The sequence below is a fragment of the Denticeps clupeoides genome, chromosome 5 (genome assembly GCF_900700375.1).
Source record: "Denticeps clupeoides chromosome 5, fDenClu1.1, whole genome shotgun sequence".
In the NCBI taxonomy this organism is placed as follows: domain Eukaryota; kingdom Metazoa; phylum Chordata; class Actinopteri; order Clupeiformes; family Denticipitidae; genus Denticeps; species Denticeps clupeoides.
Window position 1 is genome coordinate 17,269,306 of NC_041711.1, and position 15,396 is coordinate 17,284,701.

Genomic DNA, 15,396 nt, shown 5'->3' on the forward strand with positions numbered 1-15,396 from the left:
ACGATCGTTGTAGCTACTTTTTTAGGGGAAATTCCCTGTGTGGGCAAGGCATGAAAAGGGAGGGGGACCTTTTCCATTATGATAACATAAGAAAACAAATTCCAGATCTGACCATCAGAGCTGCCGCTCTATGAACAGAATGAATAGCAGAATGAATAAAGCACTCTTTATATCTATCACCATTTCTAGCCACTGCAGGACCATAGACAGGCTAGGGGAACTCGTATTAATGTTAATTCATCTCGCAAAGTGAAAGTTTCATGTCATGGGACCTTTAAATGCGGTTGCATCATTGAAAAACACTCCTCAGGTCCTGGAAGAAAGTAACGAAAGTAACACCATGTTACCTGTTTTAAGAGGGTGTAATTGGAGCCATCAACACTGATTTTCCGTATTTCGTGGTGATCAGCGAGAATGAGGAAGGGCTGCTCAGCTGGGGAAACAAAGAGCAAATTACGCACAAGGCTGCTGCAATCGAACATTTCTTGTCGCTCCACCTGGTTGGATTCTGAGCCGTGGATACAGCTTTCAGCAAACTGACATCACCTAAAGATGCACTTCCTGTTAATGAGATCTGCTGTCAGTCAAAGAGAAAGCACAATTTCGAGTATGAGTGCGGTGGTTAAGAGGTAAATACCGCTGTAGCGATGTGTGAGAAGGCAGATTTTACTCAAAATCTGTTTATGTTGTTGAAGCAGATGGGAACAAAAGGCAGAAGAAAGCATCCATGCACATATATCTGTGGACCTACCTGACAGAGATTTGCAGCTGTCCGGGTTGTTAGAAAGGGCCTGGTACCCATCGGCACACAGGCATTTATAGGATCCGTATGTGTTGAGGCAGTGCTGGCTGCAGGGGAAGCCGGCAGAGCATTCATCAGTGTCCACACAGGTCTTCCCATCATCCTTCAGCCGAAACCCTGGCCAACACTTGCACTGGATAATGAGCCCAAAACAACAAAATACTTCATTTTTAATCAAATCAATCCATCACATGGAACCCAGGGTAACACAGTGAACATTAATTAAAAAAAATGTATTTTATTTTCATTGGAACATGGTTTATTTCCATTTGTGAAATTTACACAGCGCACACACTATGTGCTTTATTTGTCTTTTGTATGTATGTATGTATGTACGTGGCGTTTAGTGTTTATAGCCATTTCATAATGCACTGTGTCCACAAATTACACTTTTAGTTTTCAAACATAAAACATTCAATCACACAGTGTGAATGAATAACCACAATTTTGCCCGTAGGGGCAGTTAAAGAGAGCCTATATCTCATGTGTTCTCTGATGAAACAGATGTGTGTCCTTGTCTCTGAGAGGGGCAATGTGGCGTATTTCTGTGCTGCACAGACCACAACACATGCGGCACTGTGCCACCCCCAGCTGTCATTGTCCGCTGCATCTAATAACAGTCACCATCCTCGCCAGCTTCCTGGTGTTCTTTAACAATCTCCGGAGAGATGGAGTGTCACCTGGCGCCCACACGGATGACTGATGCGCGTCCTCTACACCTCAACTTGGCCCATCTCTCATAACAACCTTATGGTGCTAGCCTTAATGGCGGCGCTCAGGTTCGCTTTTCATGTCTCAGCACTCGGCAGAGAGCCGCCGTAACCTGACTCAGCTAATGGGTGCCGTCAAGTTGTGAATGAAACGCCGCATTCTGAGTGCAGGGGGCAGCAGTAAAACGTAACAGGAGCGTGAGCCCCACAAGAGAGATGAGCATCGAATCACAGGCTCGCCTGAGGCTTCACGTGAGACTATCAGGAAGAGGAATTTCAGTGTTTGATATGACCCTCTTTTCATTTATTTTAGAAGAAAATATTCAGCCGAATGAAGAATGTAATAAGTGTTTAGTTACGTGTTAGTTTGTTTAAAGGCTGGGTTACGGCCTGGGAAAGAATCTCTAATGAGGTGTGTCCGAAGCACGATTATACGAAATAAAAGCAAACATTTTCTAAAGGCCCTGAGGCCATGTTTTCAGAGTGTTAGTAAGGGCTCAGACACAAACCTTATATCCAACCAGCAGGTCCTGGCAGTCCTGGGTGCAGCCACTCACTCGTCGGTTGAGGCACTCGTTCACGTTGCAGTTCTTTTCGTCGGAACGGTCGCCGCAGTCATCTTTCTTGTCACAAACGCTCGCCAAGGGAACACAGCGCCCGTTGGCACACATGAAGAATGAGCCATTGCACAAACTTTCTAAAGACAGAACGGCCACAGTTAGAGAGCTGGACCGAAACTTCAAAGATCTGTAGCTGCATGCCAACTCATTGGCAACCAGAAAGGAGAAAAGAATATGGCTACACTTCTAGCTTTTTGTGTCATTTTTCCAGGTGGTACAAGTGAGAGCCCATTTTCGCTCACTACAACGACCTGGCAATGGTTTTCAGGTAACACACAACATCTGTTTGCTTCAGATTTGCACAAGAAAAAAAAAAGCCAGAAACACCCAAGCCAGTTTTAATGGCTACATCATGTTCCTGCTGTGTCCGGAGACAGGAAGTCTCATCTAACAGGTGTCTTAACTGGGCCCATATGGGTGATGCAGCTTGGGTCTATCAATCAGCCTGAGGCTTTGGGGCACCATGAGGACCTTGCCTGCAGCCGAGCACTTGGGGTTGTGAGGGAGCTCGTCGGATTGGTCTGGACAGTCGGCGTGGCCATCACACTCCCACTGGGCACTCGGTAAACAGCGTCCATCGGCACAGCGGAACTGCCCCGGCCCACAGGGACGATACTCTACCAAAGACAGTAGAGGAGAGGACACACAAATGACCTGTCACTGCAAGAATGGATTACAATTGTTAAGGTTTTTAATAATCCACATTATCATACTAAGCATGCAGCTATAGCATCAATCATAGTAACAACATTCTACTGCAAAGCATCTTAAATACGGATGCCTTTTTAAAAAAGAATTGTGTGTCAGATGTGTAATCAGCAAAGAACAAGCTGATGAACAGAGAAAACTATTTACCACATTGTGGATGCTCATCAGATCCATCGCCGCAGTCATCATCATGGTCACAGATGTAACGGGTGGAGATGCACACCTGATTGCGACACTGGAACGTCCCCTCGTTGCATGTGTTGTTGGGAGCTGCGGAATAAAAAAAAAGGAAGAGAAATTGCTATTCTCTCCTTGTCTTCTTTCTCTACCTTCTTTAATTTGCATTAAAAGTGTCTAGGTGTGAGAAAAGCTGATGAAGTAGCTGAAATGCTTTCACACATTCAGGTTGAATAAAATTATTGCTTTTGAAAAAACGTGACATGAGATGAATGTGTTATGAAACAGCAGAGAGTTTAATTGAACAGTGGCCAGGAGATTAGTTCAGATATGAGAAGAGCTATGATGAAGATGAGATTAGTACAACTGACACATACATTTTAATTGAAATGGAGATTAGTATATTGGATAGTGGAGATGGAAGTGAGATTAGTAAGATTAGTGTCAGAGGAGTACACGGTGCTGGAAGTTCTGAGGTGAGAGCAGGTAAGAGAACAGTACAAATGGTTATATGAGAAAAAAAATGATCTGGACACATTAGGATGGGTGAAGGTAAAACATGGACTAAAGTGCAATAGAATGTGCCTCTGTTACTGATCCAGAGTAGATCTGAGAGAAAAGTGAGATAAAATGGAGATGGCGAGTTTGGATGTTCATGTGGGTGTCCTCCTGGTTCTCCGGTTTCCCTCTCGCCATTCAAAGGCATGTTCACTATGTGGACTGGTGACTCTAAATTAACCGTAGGTGTGAGTGTGTAAGTCTTTGCTCTGTGATGTGCTGGCCTCCCCACCATTGAATTGGTGTTTGAGTGATTTGGAGATAATAACAGTTGTACAAATGAATAATAGTGTCGAATGAGCGGGTGAATCCAGGATTAATACAGTTTAGATAATGACTGATACATTCAGATGGAGGTTTTTACCACATCCGGCAGCAGCCAACTCATCACTTCCATCAGGACAGTCTCTCTCGCCATCACACAACCATTGCTTGGGCACACAGGCATATGAACCCAAGCAGCTGAACATGCTTGCTCCACACGTCACTGAACCTAAACAACACAACAGCATGTTGAACAATCTGTAATATCTAATATAGAACACATGTACCATTTGAAAATAGTTTGCAAAGCATCCACAATGCTTTAATTTGGTAAAAATGAAAGTATACAGTAATTTCAGACTGTAAATAAAATATCCTATTCAGAAACCCCCATGTTTATTTCATTCATCCTTGGGGCCAAGTCAGGCATAAAAAAAAATCCCCAACGCACAAATGCAAATTCAGATGAGTTTACCACAAATCCCAGAGCTCTCATCCAAGCCATCGCCGCAGTCATCCTCTCCATCACAAAGCCACTGCTTGGCAATGCACTTGTTCTTGGAACAGGCAAACTGGTTCCAGAGGCAAGAGGAATCTGTTGGTCACAGGTTGAACACATGATGGTGAGTGGAGGAGAAGATTAGAGTTTGCACCATGGTACAATTCAAATCAGTTTCTAAACATTCTCCAGGTCTTTCATGTGCCTTTCAGAGCAGCAGAGCCAAGGAGGAAAAATAATGATGTTTCACAGCCAACACTGGAGTTGGAGCACCAACTCGGGTGGATATTGGATTTCTGAAGTTCCTCATAAATCTCTTGATTATCATTTGTCAACAACCCACACACTACATGAAATACAGCTTTTTTTTTTACAGTGTTTCAGATACTACAGTGGACATGGTTACTGATATGTCACTTTATCATTTGTGGAAGTAATGAACCGACAGACTGGCCTTGTCATGTCCGCGCTGGCTCCACCCCCCACGACACACTCCCCCTCCCCTGAGTATTAGGGTCTCTGTCTGCATGTCATGTAACTTGTAACCGTAGGCTCCCTGGTACGTCCCAATCCTGTAATGTGCAATTGGACTTCGCACTTCCGGGTTGTGGATTCCTCATCACATTCCCTTCCCAGGTCCCATCGGCACGGACAATGATCCTCCCCGGTGTAACGAGCGTCAGTTGTGGCTCATTGTGTCTAATTCGCTACCCTTCATGAACCCTGTGTGAGACTCCAACATGACTTCATAAGGTTTCCTGTTCATATTGCACGCTCGGTGTTCACTGTTCCTCCCCCCTACCCCTCGGGTGTGACAGGCCTGCATGAGTTTCACAGACTTCATTAATTTGTGTTTATATTTCCACTAGATAAATTAATACTTAGTTAGTTGCTGTTTTTTTTTTTATGGAAACTGTATTTAATACAGATAGATTCATCCAACTCAGGGTAGCTTGATCTGGCAACAACTAGAAAACAAAGGATAAGGGCAAACTTGAACACAAAAACTGATCTATTGATCTGCTGACAGACAATGGCATACCTGCTTGAATTTGCTACATTGAACCTTTCAACAAGAGGCAGTTTGTGCTCATCCACAGTGCCGTGTCCAGTTCAAAATGAAAATGAGAGTATGTGGGTGCAACAGTACAGTACAACAGTGGAAATCGTACACAGTACACAAGGTTACTGTGCGCTGACTGTGCAAAAAGATTGAGAAGGAATGCTCATGGGGTCATGCAAAATAAATAAATAAATAAATAAATAAATAAATAAATAAATAAAAAAAACTTGATCAGAGTCAGGGGAGAGCTTGCTGTAAAAAGGAAAATAGATAAAATGATAAGATCCCATGATTTACTCTCACCCCTTTTCACCAAGACATTCTACTTTTTAGGAATCAATCATGCAGCAGTAGAGAAGTGAAATCAATAGCTCGGACTGGCCCTTTCAAGAAGAGGAATATATAATTACACTTTCCAGAGTGTTCTAGCACAGACAGAATTTAAAACATTGCAGTTCTGAAATCTTTATATTTTAGTTTTGAGGCAACCAGTAATGTGCAGAACTGTTAACTTACTACTTTTTCAGAAGTGTTAATGGTGGTAAAGAAGAAAAAAAAGTGTTTCACTTTTCACTTCATATTTTGCACTAAGAAACTTTTTCTCTCACATCTCTTTATAACAACCATTTTCAACAAATGTATGCATGTAAACTATATGTGAAAAAGGCTACACACACAGCATTTTAGCAGGTATGGAAATGATGCAGGTACCAATTATAACTCTGGCAACAGGTGACAACATCTGCAGTGCTATGCTACATCAAACACACATTACATCGTTCTATAATAAGGCTTTTAATTGCACTGCTGCTCTTATGCCTTTGTGATAAATACATGAAGGACTCAACTAAAACATCCTCCTCTAATCAAATGTACGTAAAATGGACAATGACCCAGCACAAAATGAAAAAAAAGAGAATGTTCTTCTGATATTTAGGGCACCTGTTTTGAACTGGCACTAAATGCTGCACTAAAACAAGAAACGTCATTAAAGGTCACGTTGGAGGACGCCTTTGACCTGAACAAGCCCCACAAAATAGTATTTCATCTTTGTCTAGTGTTTCATGTTAATATTGTTTTTCTACAGCTAATTTTTCAGAACATTACAGAATTATTACTGATGGTCTGTTTCACAACAAAACTATAGCTGATTGCACTAGAGAGCATTTCGCTCTCAGCCAGCTTCATCATATTTGCAGTCGAAGTGCAGCTCCAAAAATGAGGGGTATTTTCTAATTTTACCTCTCCTACATGATGTTTCTATTTCTCCCCCCTCTCCAGTATTTCATTTCAATAACAGTCCCTTTTATATGATAATCAACTTTAGTCTGAGGGCTGGTGGTTCCAAGCATGCCCTTAAAGTCATTGATTGGAAATCCAAATGAAATCAGTAACAGGATGAACGCGCTCTCTTCAGTTTCCAGGCATTTACAATTGCATGCATAGAAGAAAAAGGGGCTGTTCTGATGTTTCCATTAATACTTGATGATTAAAAAAGGCTGGGTTATATCAAAATGGATTTTGATATATCATGATTAACAAGCCTCTCTTTGCAAAATGAGAGTTAAATTATTCATAGGAACTGGCATCACAATCTTTACCACCACTTTGTCCTTACAAAAATCACAGTGTCCAGAATTAGATAATTTGTGCACTTACATTTCCTATACCTTCTGTCTCTTATGATGCAGATATATTAAAAAATGTGGTCTCAACCGGTCGTTAATTAAGTGGATATGTTACCCTAAATCAAAAAATGTGAAAAGAAGATCCTTACCACACTGAAACTCATCTGCACCATCTTCACAGTCTTTCTGTCCATCACACAACCAAACACTGGATATGCAGTTTCCACTGGGGCATGCAAAGTGCCCATCCTCACATGTATGTCCAACAGACACTGTGAGAAATCACACCAAAAACTGAGCCTTCATCTCCAGCGCCATTTAGAAATTAGGGTAAATACAAATTAAAAGAAATCACTGAATCACAAATGATGCACATAAATCAATCAGATGATTTCTTTCTCAACAAAAACACATCAATTAAAAAAACATCACCACAAAAATCTATATAAAAGCCTTAATAAATCATCATGCAGTCAATTGCAGCCAAGGCAATAATTCAAGTCAGTAAAGATACAAATTAAGACCTATGAAACACTTAAACGGCACTGTAGAAAGTGAATTCAAACACTCATCGGATCCTTTAAATCCTAATGGCTGAATGTACTTTTTATAAGACCAGTGAGATTAAGAATTAAGGCAATAACAAATGAACAAACCTTAAAGAGTCTGGCCAAGCCAAAGAGAAAGGGGAGTGAATGTGAAATGAACTTCAGACTGATGTATGTTCTTAAGAGATCATTTTAGACTCCGTAGCACTTTAGTGCCCTAGTGTTTGCTGCGTTTACTTGACAGCTAATTTGTCTGTTTGATTTCCCAATACAGGCCCATCTCATCTAAACAGCATTTCCTACATGTCTACAAACCGAGGATGCATTTGTCAATTGAAGTGGCTTTTTTATTTTGCTGCAGTTCTTGCTGCAGTTTTTAAATTCCCTTTACAATAAAATTGTGTTTAGAAAAGAAGACATAAAAAGGAAAACATGGATATTTAAAAAAGAGAGTAAGAACACAGTATCACCCTGGCAGTTTGCTTCATCTGAATAATCCCCGCAGTCGTTGGCTCCATCACAGAGCCACGATGGGTGAATACACAGGGAGGTGGAGTTGCAGCTGAGGAACACCATCTCCTTCACTCCCAGCCTGTAGTAATCCGAGCAGCTTGTGTTATCTAAAAAGAGGGAGATCGGTGCGCACACACATTAATATCACAGGCTTGCAGGGGTCAGCGCAGACACGGACAAGGGAGCTTATCTTACTGCAGCTCTTTTCATCGGACACATCGGCGCAGTCGATAATCTGATTGCACCAGGCTGAGTGCGGGATGCATGTCCCATCCTGACAGCGGGATTCGCTGGAAGCACATGTTGAGTCTGGATGGAGAAAATCATTAGGTGGAATAACGTTCAATGTCTTCATTCTCATGCTCAGCCAAGGAAAGAGTAGTTAAAGAATCCAACTGTTGTAGAGGACAGATGGGACTGCAGTTAACTGCTGTTCTACAGGACTGAGGCTATTCTACTGTTTTCTTCTTAACGGGCTCTTGTTTAAATCATGAGCATTATTTCATTCTGGTCTCAGTGAACATCTGTCTCCACATACAAATTGCATGATACCTACAGTAACACCATGATTTTCACAATCCTGTGTATAGTGAACAAGCTCATGAAACACTTCTCAAGCAGGGATAATGATTACATCAATCAATGTCAGATACTAATTGCTACTAATATTTGTCATCGATTTTGAGATCAATTAACACTGGTATTGATATTTAAATAGATTTTTTGCATTTTCATCAGGCATTGCAGCAGCCAGCCCCTACTGCGCGGCGTTATATGAATATTTCAATTGCCTCTGTAAAACAATACTGTTAAAGTAAGTTTACTATAGGAATGGCTGTGTCTTTACTTCTCTTTCAGTGTTTTACAATTATGTGCACAACATGCATATGAGTGCCTTTTTACTTTGGCTCAGACACATTAAAATACATTGCTTTTATTTATTTATGAATTCAGTTATTTATTCATTTCTTTATGTTGTTAGTTCTCTATGTTGTGTATTATGTTGTTCTTTATGTGTGTATTGGTGCAATGGATCTCTGTTGATTCTTGATCTGAAAAGATTCCTCTACATGGTTTGGCACACAAAGGTTTCACTGTTTGTGTCGTGTAGAATGTTGAAATCCTATGACGGTTTACACTGGCAAAGCAACAATATCAATAAAGATTCTGGTCAGAGAATCACAGCCTGGAGGCCAGCATATCCTTCATCCTATTTTTTCATGTTTGTGGCATTAATCAGTCCAGTGCATTAATTATGAATGCATTATGTTGAATAAATGCATGCAATCATGCAGGAATAGAGGTGATGCATGCACAGGTGTGTGGATAGTTATGGGTGCATGCGTGGGTGGATGCACATGTGTGTGTGGGAGGATGTGTGTAGTCTGTAGGAACAGACGGAAAATATACAAAATATACAAAAGAAAAATAGAAATAGTTAATTGACATTGTACATATAACTTACTCATAACCTCACTTACAAGCATTTAATATGCACTAGGCAAATCCGCAATGCATATTCAGCTAACTAACATTGGGAAGAATATTAACTAGTAACGACCACATATAAAGATTTCAGTGCCTAGTGAGAGGGTGTTCACAACAGCAGGGGACATAGCTACAAAGGGGTTATAAGCTCATGTCTACTTTACTTTCTTTCTTCTTTTTGATGACGTGGACATAAGCCAGTTTTTATTTCATTTTCCGGTCAAAGTAAGAAACCAAAAAGAAAAAATGATGCTTTACATTGCATTTTAAGTTGTTTTTGACTGTGTCCACATTAAAGAAAATAATTACCATGCCCTATATTGCACCTAAGTTTCTTTTATATAATTGCTTGGAATGAGTCTTGAGTTGAATACTTAAATAAATAAATAAAATTAGTTAATCTTTGCTTTGCTTAAATTCTACTCAAGTAAAAGTAAAAGTACCCATTTAAAAATCTATTTGAGTAAAAGTAAAAAATTACTTATTTACTTTGAGTTAAAGGTACTTATTTACTTTCAATTACTTGATGTAAAAAAGGACTAGTCATAAATCCAATACAGCACTAGACATTTTTATTCAACTTTTAGGCAGTATAAATGTACAAACTGTGTTCAGACCACCCCATAAAAATTTTAAGCACAGTTGGCCAAAAACGTACCAAATTCTGCATTGTATGGTCCAACTCAAACATTACAAAAAATAGACACAATATAGCCAAAATCAAAGTATCCAAAACTGTGCAAATGTTCAACAATTCCTTATGAACAAACTGTGCTATAGCAAACAGTTGTATATCAGTTGTCTTTACTGAAAAATGAGCACACAGACTGCAGATATAAGAAAGAAATAAAGCTTCCTGCCCCACAGAATACTACAGTATCACACTGTATAGCTCTTGTTCAGTTTGAGCAATCTAATGTATGGAATACACAAACAAAAAGCATATACAGTGCATCCGGAAAGTATTCACAGCGCATCACTTTTTTCACATTTTATTATGTTTGTTATGCTTTGATGGTCCCAATGAGCACAGTGAGCTGGCCTGCCACCTAACCTGGGTGGCCGGGGAAGAAGGGCCTTAGGGAGGTGACTAAGAACCCAATGGTCACTCTGTCAGAGCTCCAGAGTGGACAGAGGAGAAGCTTCTAGAAGGACAACCATTTCTGCAGAAATCCACCAATTAGGCCTGTATGGTAAAGTGGCCAGACTGAAGCCCATCCTTAGTGCATGGAGTTTGAAAAAGCCACCTGAAGGACTCTCAGACCATAAGAAACGAAACTCTCTGGTCTTTGGAGTGAATGCCAGGCATCACGTTTGGTAGAAACCAGGCACAGCTCATCACCAGGCCAATACCATCCCTACAGTGAAGAATGATGGTGGCAGCATCATGGTGTGGGATGTTTTTTCAGCTGCAGGAACTGGGAGACTAGTCTAGATAGAGGGAAAGATGACTGCAGGAATGTACAGAGACATCCTGGATTTCTGAGGAAAAAATGCATTTAATCCATAATCCATTTTGGAATAGTTTCTGGATGCACTGTATAGGCTATGTGGTAGTACACTTAATGTAAATGTTTAGGATACAGACACTCAGCATTGAAAAAACGATGTTAATTATCTGTATAACATTCTATAACAGCAGTCTTTGTGTCAAAAAAATTGTGAATTTGTTATAACATGTAAAATGAACTTGAGTAAAAGTAAAACAAAACTACTCAATTGCAGTAACATGAGTAAATGTGGTAGTAGCTTAGAGGGTAAAAAAAAAAGTGAGGTTATTGTCACATATACAGCACGGTGCACACAGTAAAATTTGTCCTCTGCATTTAACCTATCACCCTGAGTGAGCAGTGGACAGCCATGACAGGCGCCCGGGAAGCAGTGTGTGGGGACGGTGCTTTGCTCAATGGCACCTCAGTGGCACCTTGGCGGATCGGCATTTGAACAGGCAACCTTCTGATTACTTGACCAATAGGCCACCACTGCCCCTAACACTATGAACCAGAAGACCAAGGTTCAAATCCCACTTACTACCATTGTGACCCTAAGCAAGATACTTAATCCTAAATTGCTCCAGGACAGTCCCTGTAACTACTGATTGTAAGTCGCTCTGGATAAGGGCGTCTGATAAATGCTGTCAATGTAAATGTGTTTTCCACCTCTGTCTGATACAAACTGTGAGTTTTATGATCTGTGTCCATATAAATTGTATATATACCTTATATAAATAAAAAAATATACATTATTGTCTTTGTTTTTTCTCCCCCTGTAGTATCAAGTACCATCCATAGTTTTGGAATCGAGTTTGTAATTTCAGTATTGTGACAATCCTACATCATACAACGTCATTCTGTCATAGGAAATGCAACTTTCTTCCAGATATTTTGCATTAATATTAATACATACTAATGTTTTTTGTACCATAAATATAGCTGTGGTGTGAAGTTCTCAGCCAATACTAAAATAGTTATAACTTAAGTTTCAGAGAAAGCTGATGTTGGATGGCCACCAATTTCACCTTCTAACTGCTCTACAAACAGTGTTTCTTGCACCAACCAAATCTACTGCACCACCTTCATCTCCTTAATGCACTCACACCTACCATTTAACACCCCTGAATTCATCAACAAATGCTTCAACACACCCAATTTCAACCGTTTTTTTTTTTATATATATAATAACCACTATATCACCCCCCCTCCCCTTTCCTCTTGCAATAAATAAATATTATGGCACAAATAAACAGTTTTCCACTGTCTTCTAAGGTGCAGCCTTACAGTGCTGTTCAAAGTCAGCATCAATTGTAAGTATTGGAAAGTGACTTGGAAGGAAATGAGGTATGCTGTATAGACGGTAGTGCAAAGAGGATGATCATGAAGTGGCAGCAGGCCCAGTATACTCACTGTGGCAGTACACTTCATCAGAGTTATCACCACAGTCATCAGTTCCGTCACAGAAGTGCCCATTAGCCACGCAGCGCTGATTGTAGCAGGGCTTGAAACCCAGTCTGCACTTTCGGTTATCTGTATTACAAGAAAAACAGATTCGGTAAGTAAAAAGATCAATAATATTTCAAAATATTTCTTTCTTTTTTAGGACAGATTTCTGGAAATTGGGAGATAATATTACCTCAGCTTTACTATGGAAAGTAGCGGTAATATTATATCATTGGGTTTTGTCTAATAAGCGGTGTTGATTTGCAAAAAGGTCCCTTCGCTCCCTGTAATTACAGACATTGAAGCTCATTTCTTACCGCAATACTGCATTTTCTCATCCGACTTGTCTTTGCAGTGTGCTATCCCATCACATGTTAACTGATAGTCAATGCACTCTCCATTCCCACACTCAAACTCAGCGTGGATGCTGCAGGACGAGTTCACGGCTGTAAGTAGAGGAGGAAAAAGAAAAGAGAAATTCTTTATTGCAGCATATTCCCAATCTTCTCTCCATCTGACAGCAGCATCTGTTTTCGGACACCATCCTGGCACGCAGTAATGTCCTGCCAATATCTTCACCCCCCCCACACACACCTCTCCACAGTGCCAAGTTACAGCTCAATCTGGAATGAACATTTTTCGCTGGTATTCCATTTACAGACCCATAACACCAGTTTAAATCTCCTACCCTAAAGAAGGTATTGATTCCAATATAAAACTGAGGACGTGGGCCACGTAGAGCCCTTTGTCTAAAACTCAGGAGGAGAATGTCTTGAGCGCCAGGTAAAAATTACTGCAAGCCTGCAACAAAGAGCATGTCAAAACTGCAGCCGCTGCAAATGACTCGGCGTGATTAATGAAGTAGCAAAAGTGACACGGGACTTACAGACGCATCTGTTATCTTCCAGCAGCACCCGTTCTCCTCGGCAGCTGCAGTTCACCGAGCCATGAGGGGTCAGAAGGCAGAGGTCCTGACACCCACCATTCATTACCCTACAGGGGGACAGTTCACCTAAACAAAGGGAAGAAGTTGTACCAGCTGCTTAGAATGACATTCCGCTGCTGCTCGCATCCCAGTTCCTACGCTGCCTGCCTCTGCATTGAACAGCCATCTTAAGTAAGTGGACTGGAGTGGAGCGGAGGTTATCTTAATGAGAATAATGATATCAGCTGAAGGACCCTGCAATACCCCCAGTGAGATTCTCGCAAGCCTTGAATTGAACATTAGGCCTGAGGCGGCTGGCAATAACGGTTCTCTCAGAGGAGCTGTCCTAATGTCCTTACACACTGAGCGGTGGCTTTGTTGCACAGCATTCACACACACACACCTTTAATACCGTGTCCTCTCACAGACATTTCTTTTTTTTTTTTTGTTCTGCTGCTTCTCCAAGCTGGCTGATTCTGAAGAGCTTCGCTCTGCAGTCTTCAAGGGCAAACACAGCTCGGCAGAGAGAAGGGAAGCTGCGCCTTCTCGGCGGGGGGCTCTTTGAACTGTGCCTGGCATGGACGCTGGCGTGAAGTGGAGAGCTGTGAACTGCGCCCCCTCGGTGCCAGCCGGCCTGCCAAGTCAGGGGGGGGAGGCGGAGACGGCTATTCCCTCCGCATCAGTCAGCTGCGGAGATGCAGCTGACTGCATCGGGCAAGGAGAAAGCTCCAACCCACCGTGGGTCGTGCGGACCCCATTTATGCCCGCCGCTTTCAGTCTTTTTCAACTCGTGCCCTTTTGAATATCCAGCCCCTCAGCTAATTTGTGAATTGGGTTGTTGGGTTGTTGTCGCACTGAAAGCTGACCCCCCCCCTTTCCCAATATTAGATGTCATGGGGTGTGATGAGTGGCAAAAAGCAGTCAGTCCTGCCATGCATTTTTTTAATTACTGCAATTCAGCCACCTCCCACCGAAACCTTGTAACTGTGCCATGGAGCTTTGTTTTTTCCGGAAGGGATTTCAAAAAGGCGGTCCCAAAGCATTCTGCCTCTCCTCCGCCCCGTGTGCCATCAATAAATAAAGGAACATATGAAGCGCGGGGGCAGCTTCTACTGCCAGAGATTCCGCGGGTGTAAAGAAGCAGGAAGTTATTCCACCAGTTCTAATACGGTGTGAGGGTGGGAAGACAGGCCAGTCTGATTGGCTCAATGAAGTCAGCTGCATTTCACAGATAGGAGAGTCTAGGCCACTGGGAGCCAAAGCTCCTCGTGTTGAGTGGAGCAGAGCGAACACTTAGCGCTAATGTTTGTGCTTGGGAGCTGAAGCAGCTAAGCCGCTTTTTAGTAACACTGGTGGAACTGGCATGTTTGTCCTAATAAATAAATGAATGAACAAATAAATTAATTTTCTGTGGAAGGAACGTAAAGCACACAAAAAAACTGCATACTGTACTGTATGTAAAAAGGAGGACAGGGAGATTTTTGGTTTTGAATTGATATTGACACATTTGTCCTTCATCCTGCAAATAATAATTAATATACACTACAGAACAGAACATTAAAATAGCTCCAATAATCAAAAGATTTACCAGAAACACTTTTAATTAACAGGATGCACTTGCAACATGGCACACATGCAAATTTATCATTAAATAACACTCAGCTACACATCCTGGGGGGGAATTCTCATGTCCTGTCACCCTGGATTAAAACAGGAGTGATCACATCCCTCGCAGCATTTCACCATTTAAGAGCTTTCGACCACAAATGTGCGTGTGTTTGTGTGTTGTGTGTTTGTGTTTGAATGAGAATGGCAGAGAGGTAGCCCAGTTGAGAATTCCCATGGGCTTCGTCAGTTTAACATCGTGACCTTAATTAACACAGAGAATGGTGGAAGCTCTGGTTGTCACGTGGGACGCTCTGAGGACCTGCATGACGTGATTCCCACTGACACTTTG

The 15,396-nt window shown here is 41.5% G+C and overlaps 1 protein-coding gene across 3 annotated transcripts in view; it reads right to left on the bottom strand.

Moving 5' to 3' along the window:
• LOC114789682 (low-density lipoprotein receptor-related protein 1B-like) overlaps positions 1-15,396 on the bottom strand; it is a 186,110-nt gene that overhangs the window by 55,356 nt on the left and 115,358 nt on the right. For all 3 annotated transcript variants that reach the window (XM_028978929.1, XM_028978928.1, XM_028978927.1), the window contains exons 45-57: positions 13,401-13,526; positions 12,832-12,960; positions 12,482-12,601; positions 8,286-8,399; positions 8,048-8,197; positions 7,179-7,301; positions 4,315-4,434; positions 3,940-4,068; positions 2,988-3,110; positions 2,609-2,749; positions 2,022-2,209; positions 752-935; positions 348-433 (exon numbers count right to left, since the gene is read on the bottom strand). In XM_028978929.1, coding sequence (XP_028834762.1) covers positions 348-433; positions 752-935; positions 2,022-2,209; positions 2,609-2,749; positions 2,988-3,110; positions 3,940-4,068; positions 4,315-4,434; positions 7,179-7,301; positions 8,048-8,197; positions 8,286-8,399; positions 12,482-12,601; positions 12,832-12,960; positions 13,401-13,526 — 1,733 coding nt within the window. The remainder of the gene's footprint in view (positions 1-347; positions 434-751; positions 936-2,021; positions 2,210-2,608; positions 2,750-2,987; positions 3,111-3,939; positions 4,069-4,314; positions 4,435-7,178; positions 7,302-8,047; positions 8,198-8,285; positions 8,400-12,481; positions 12,602-12,831; positions 12,961-13,400; positions 13,527-15,396) is intronic.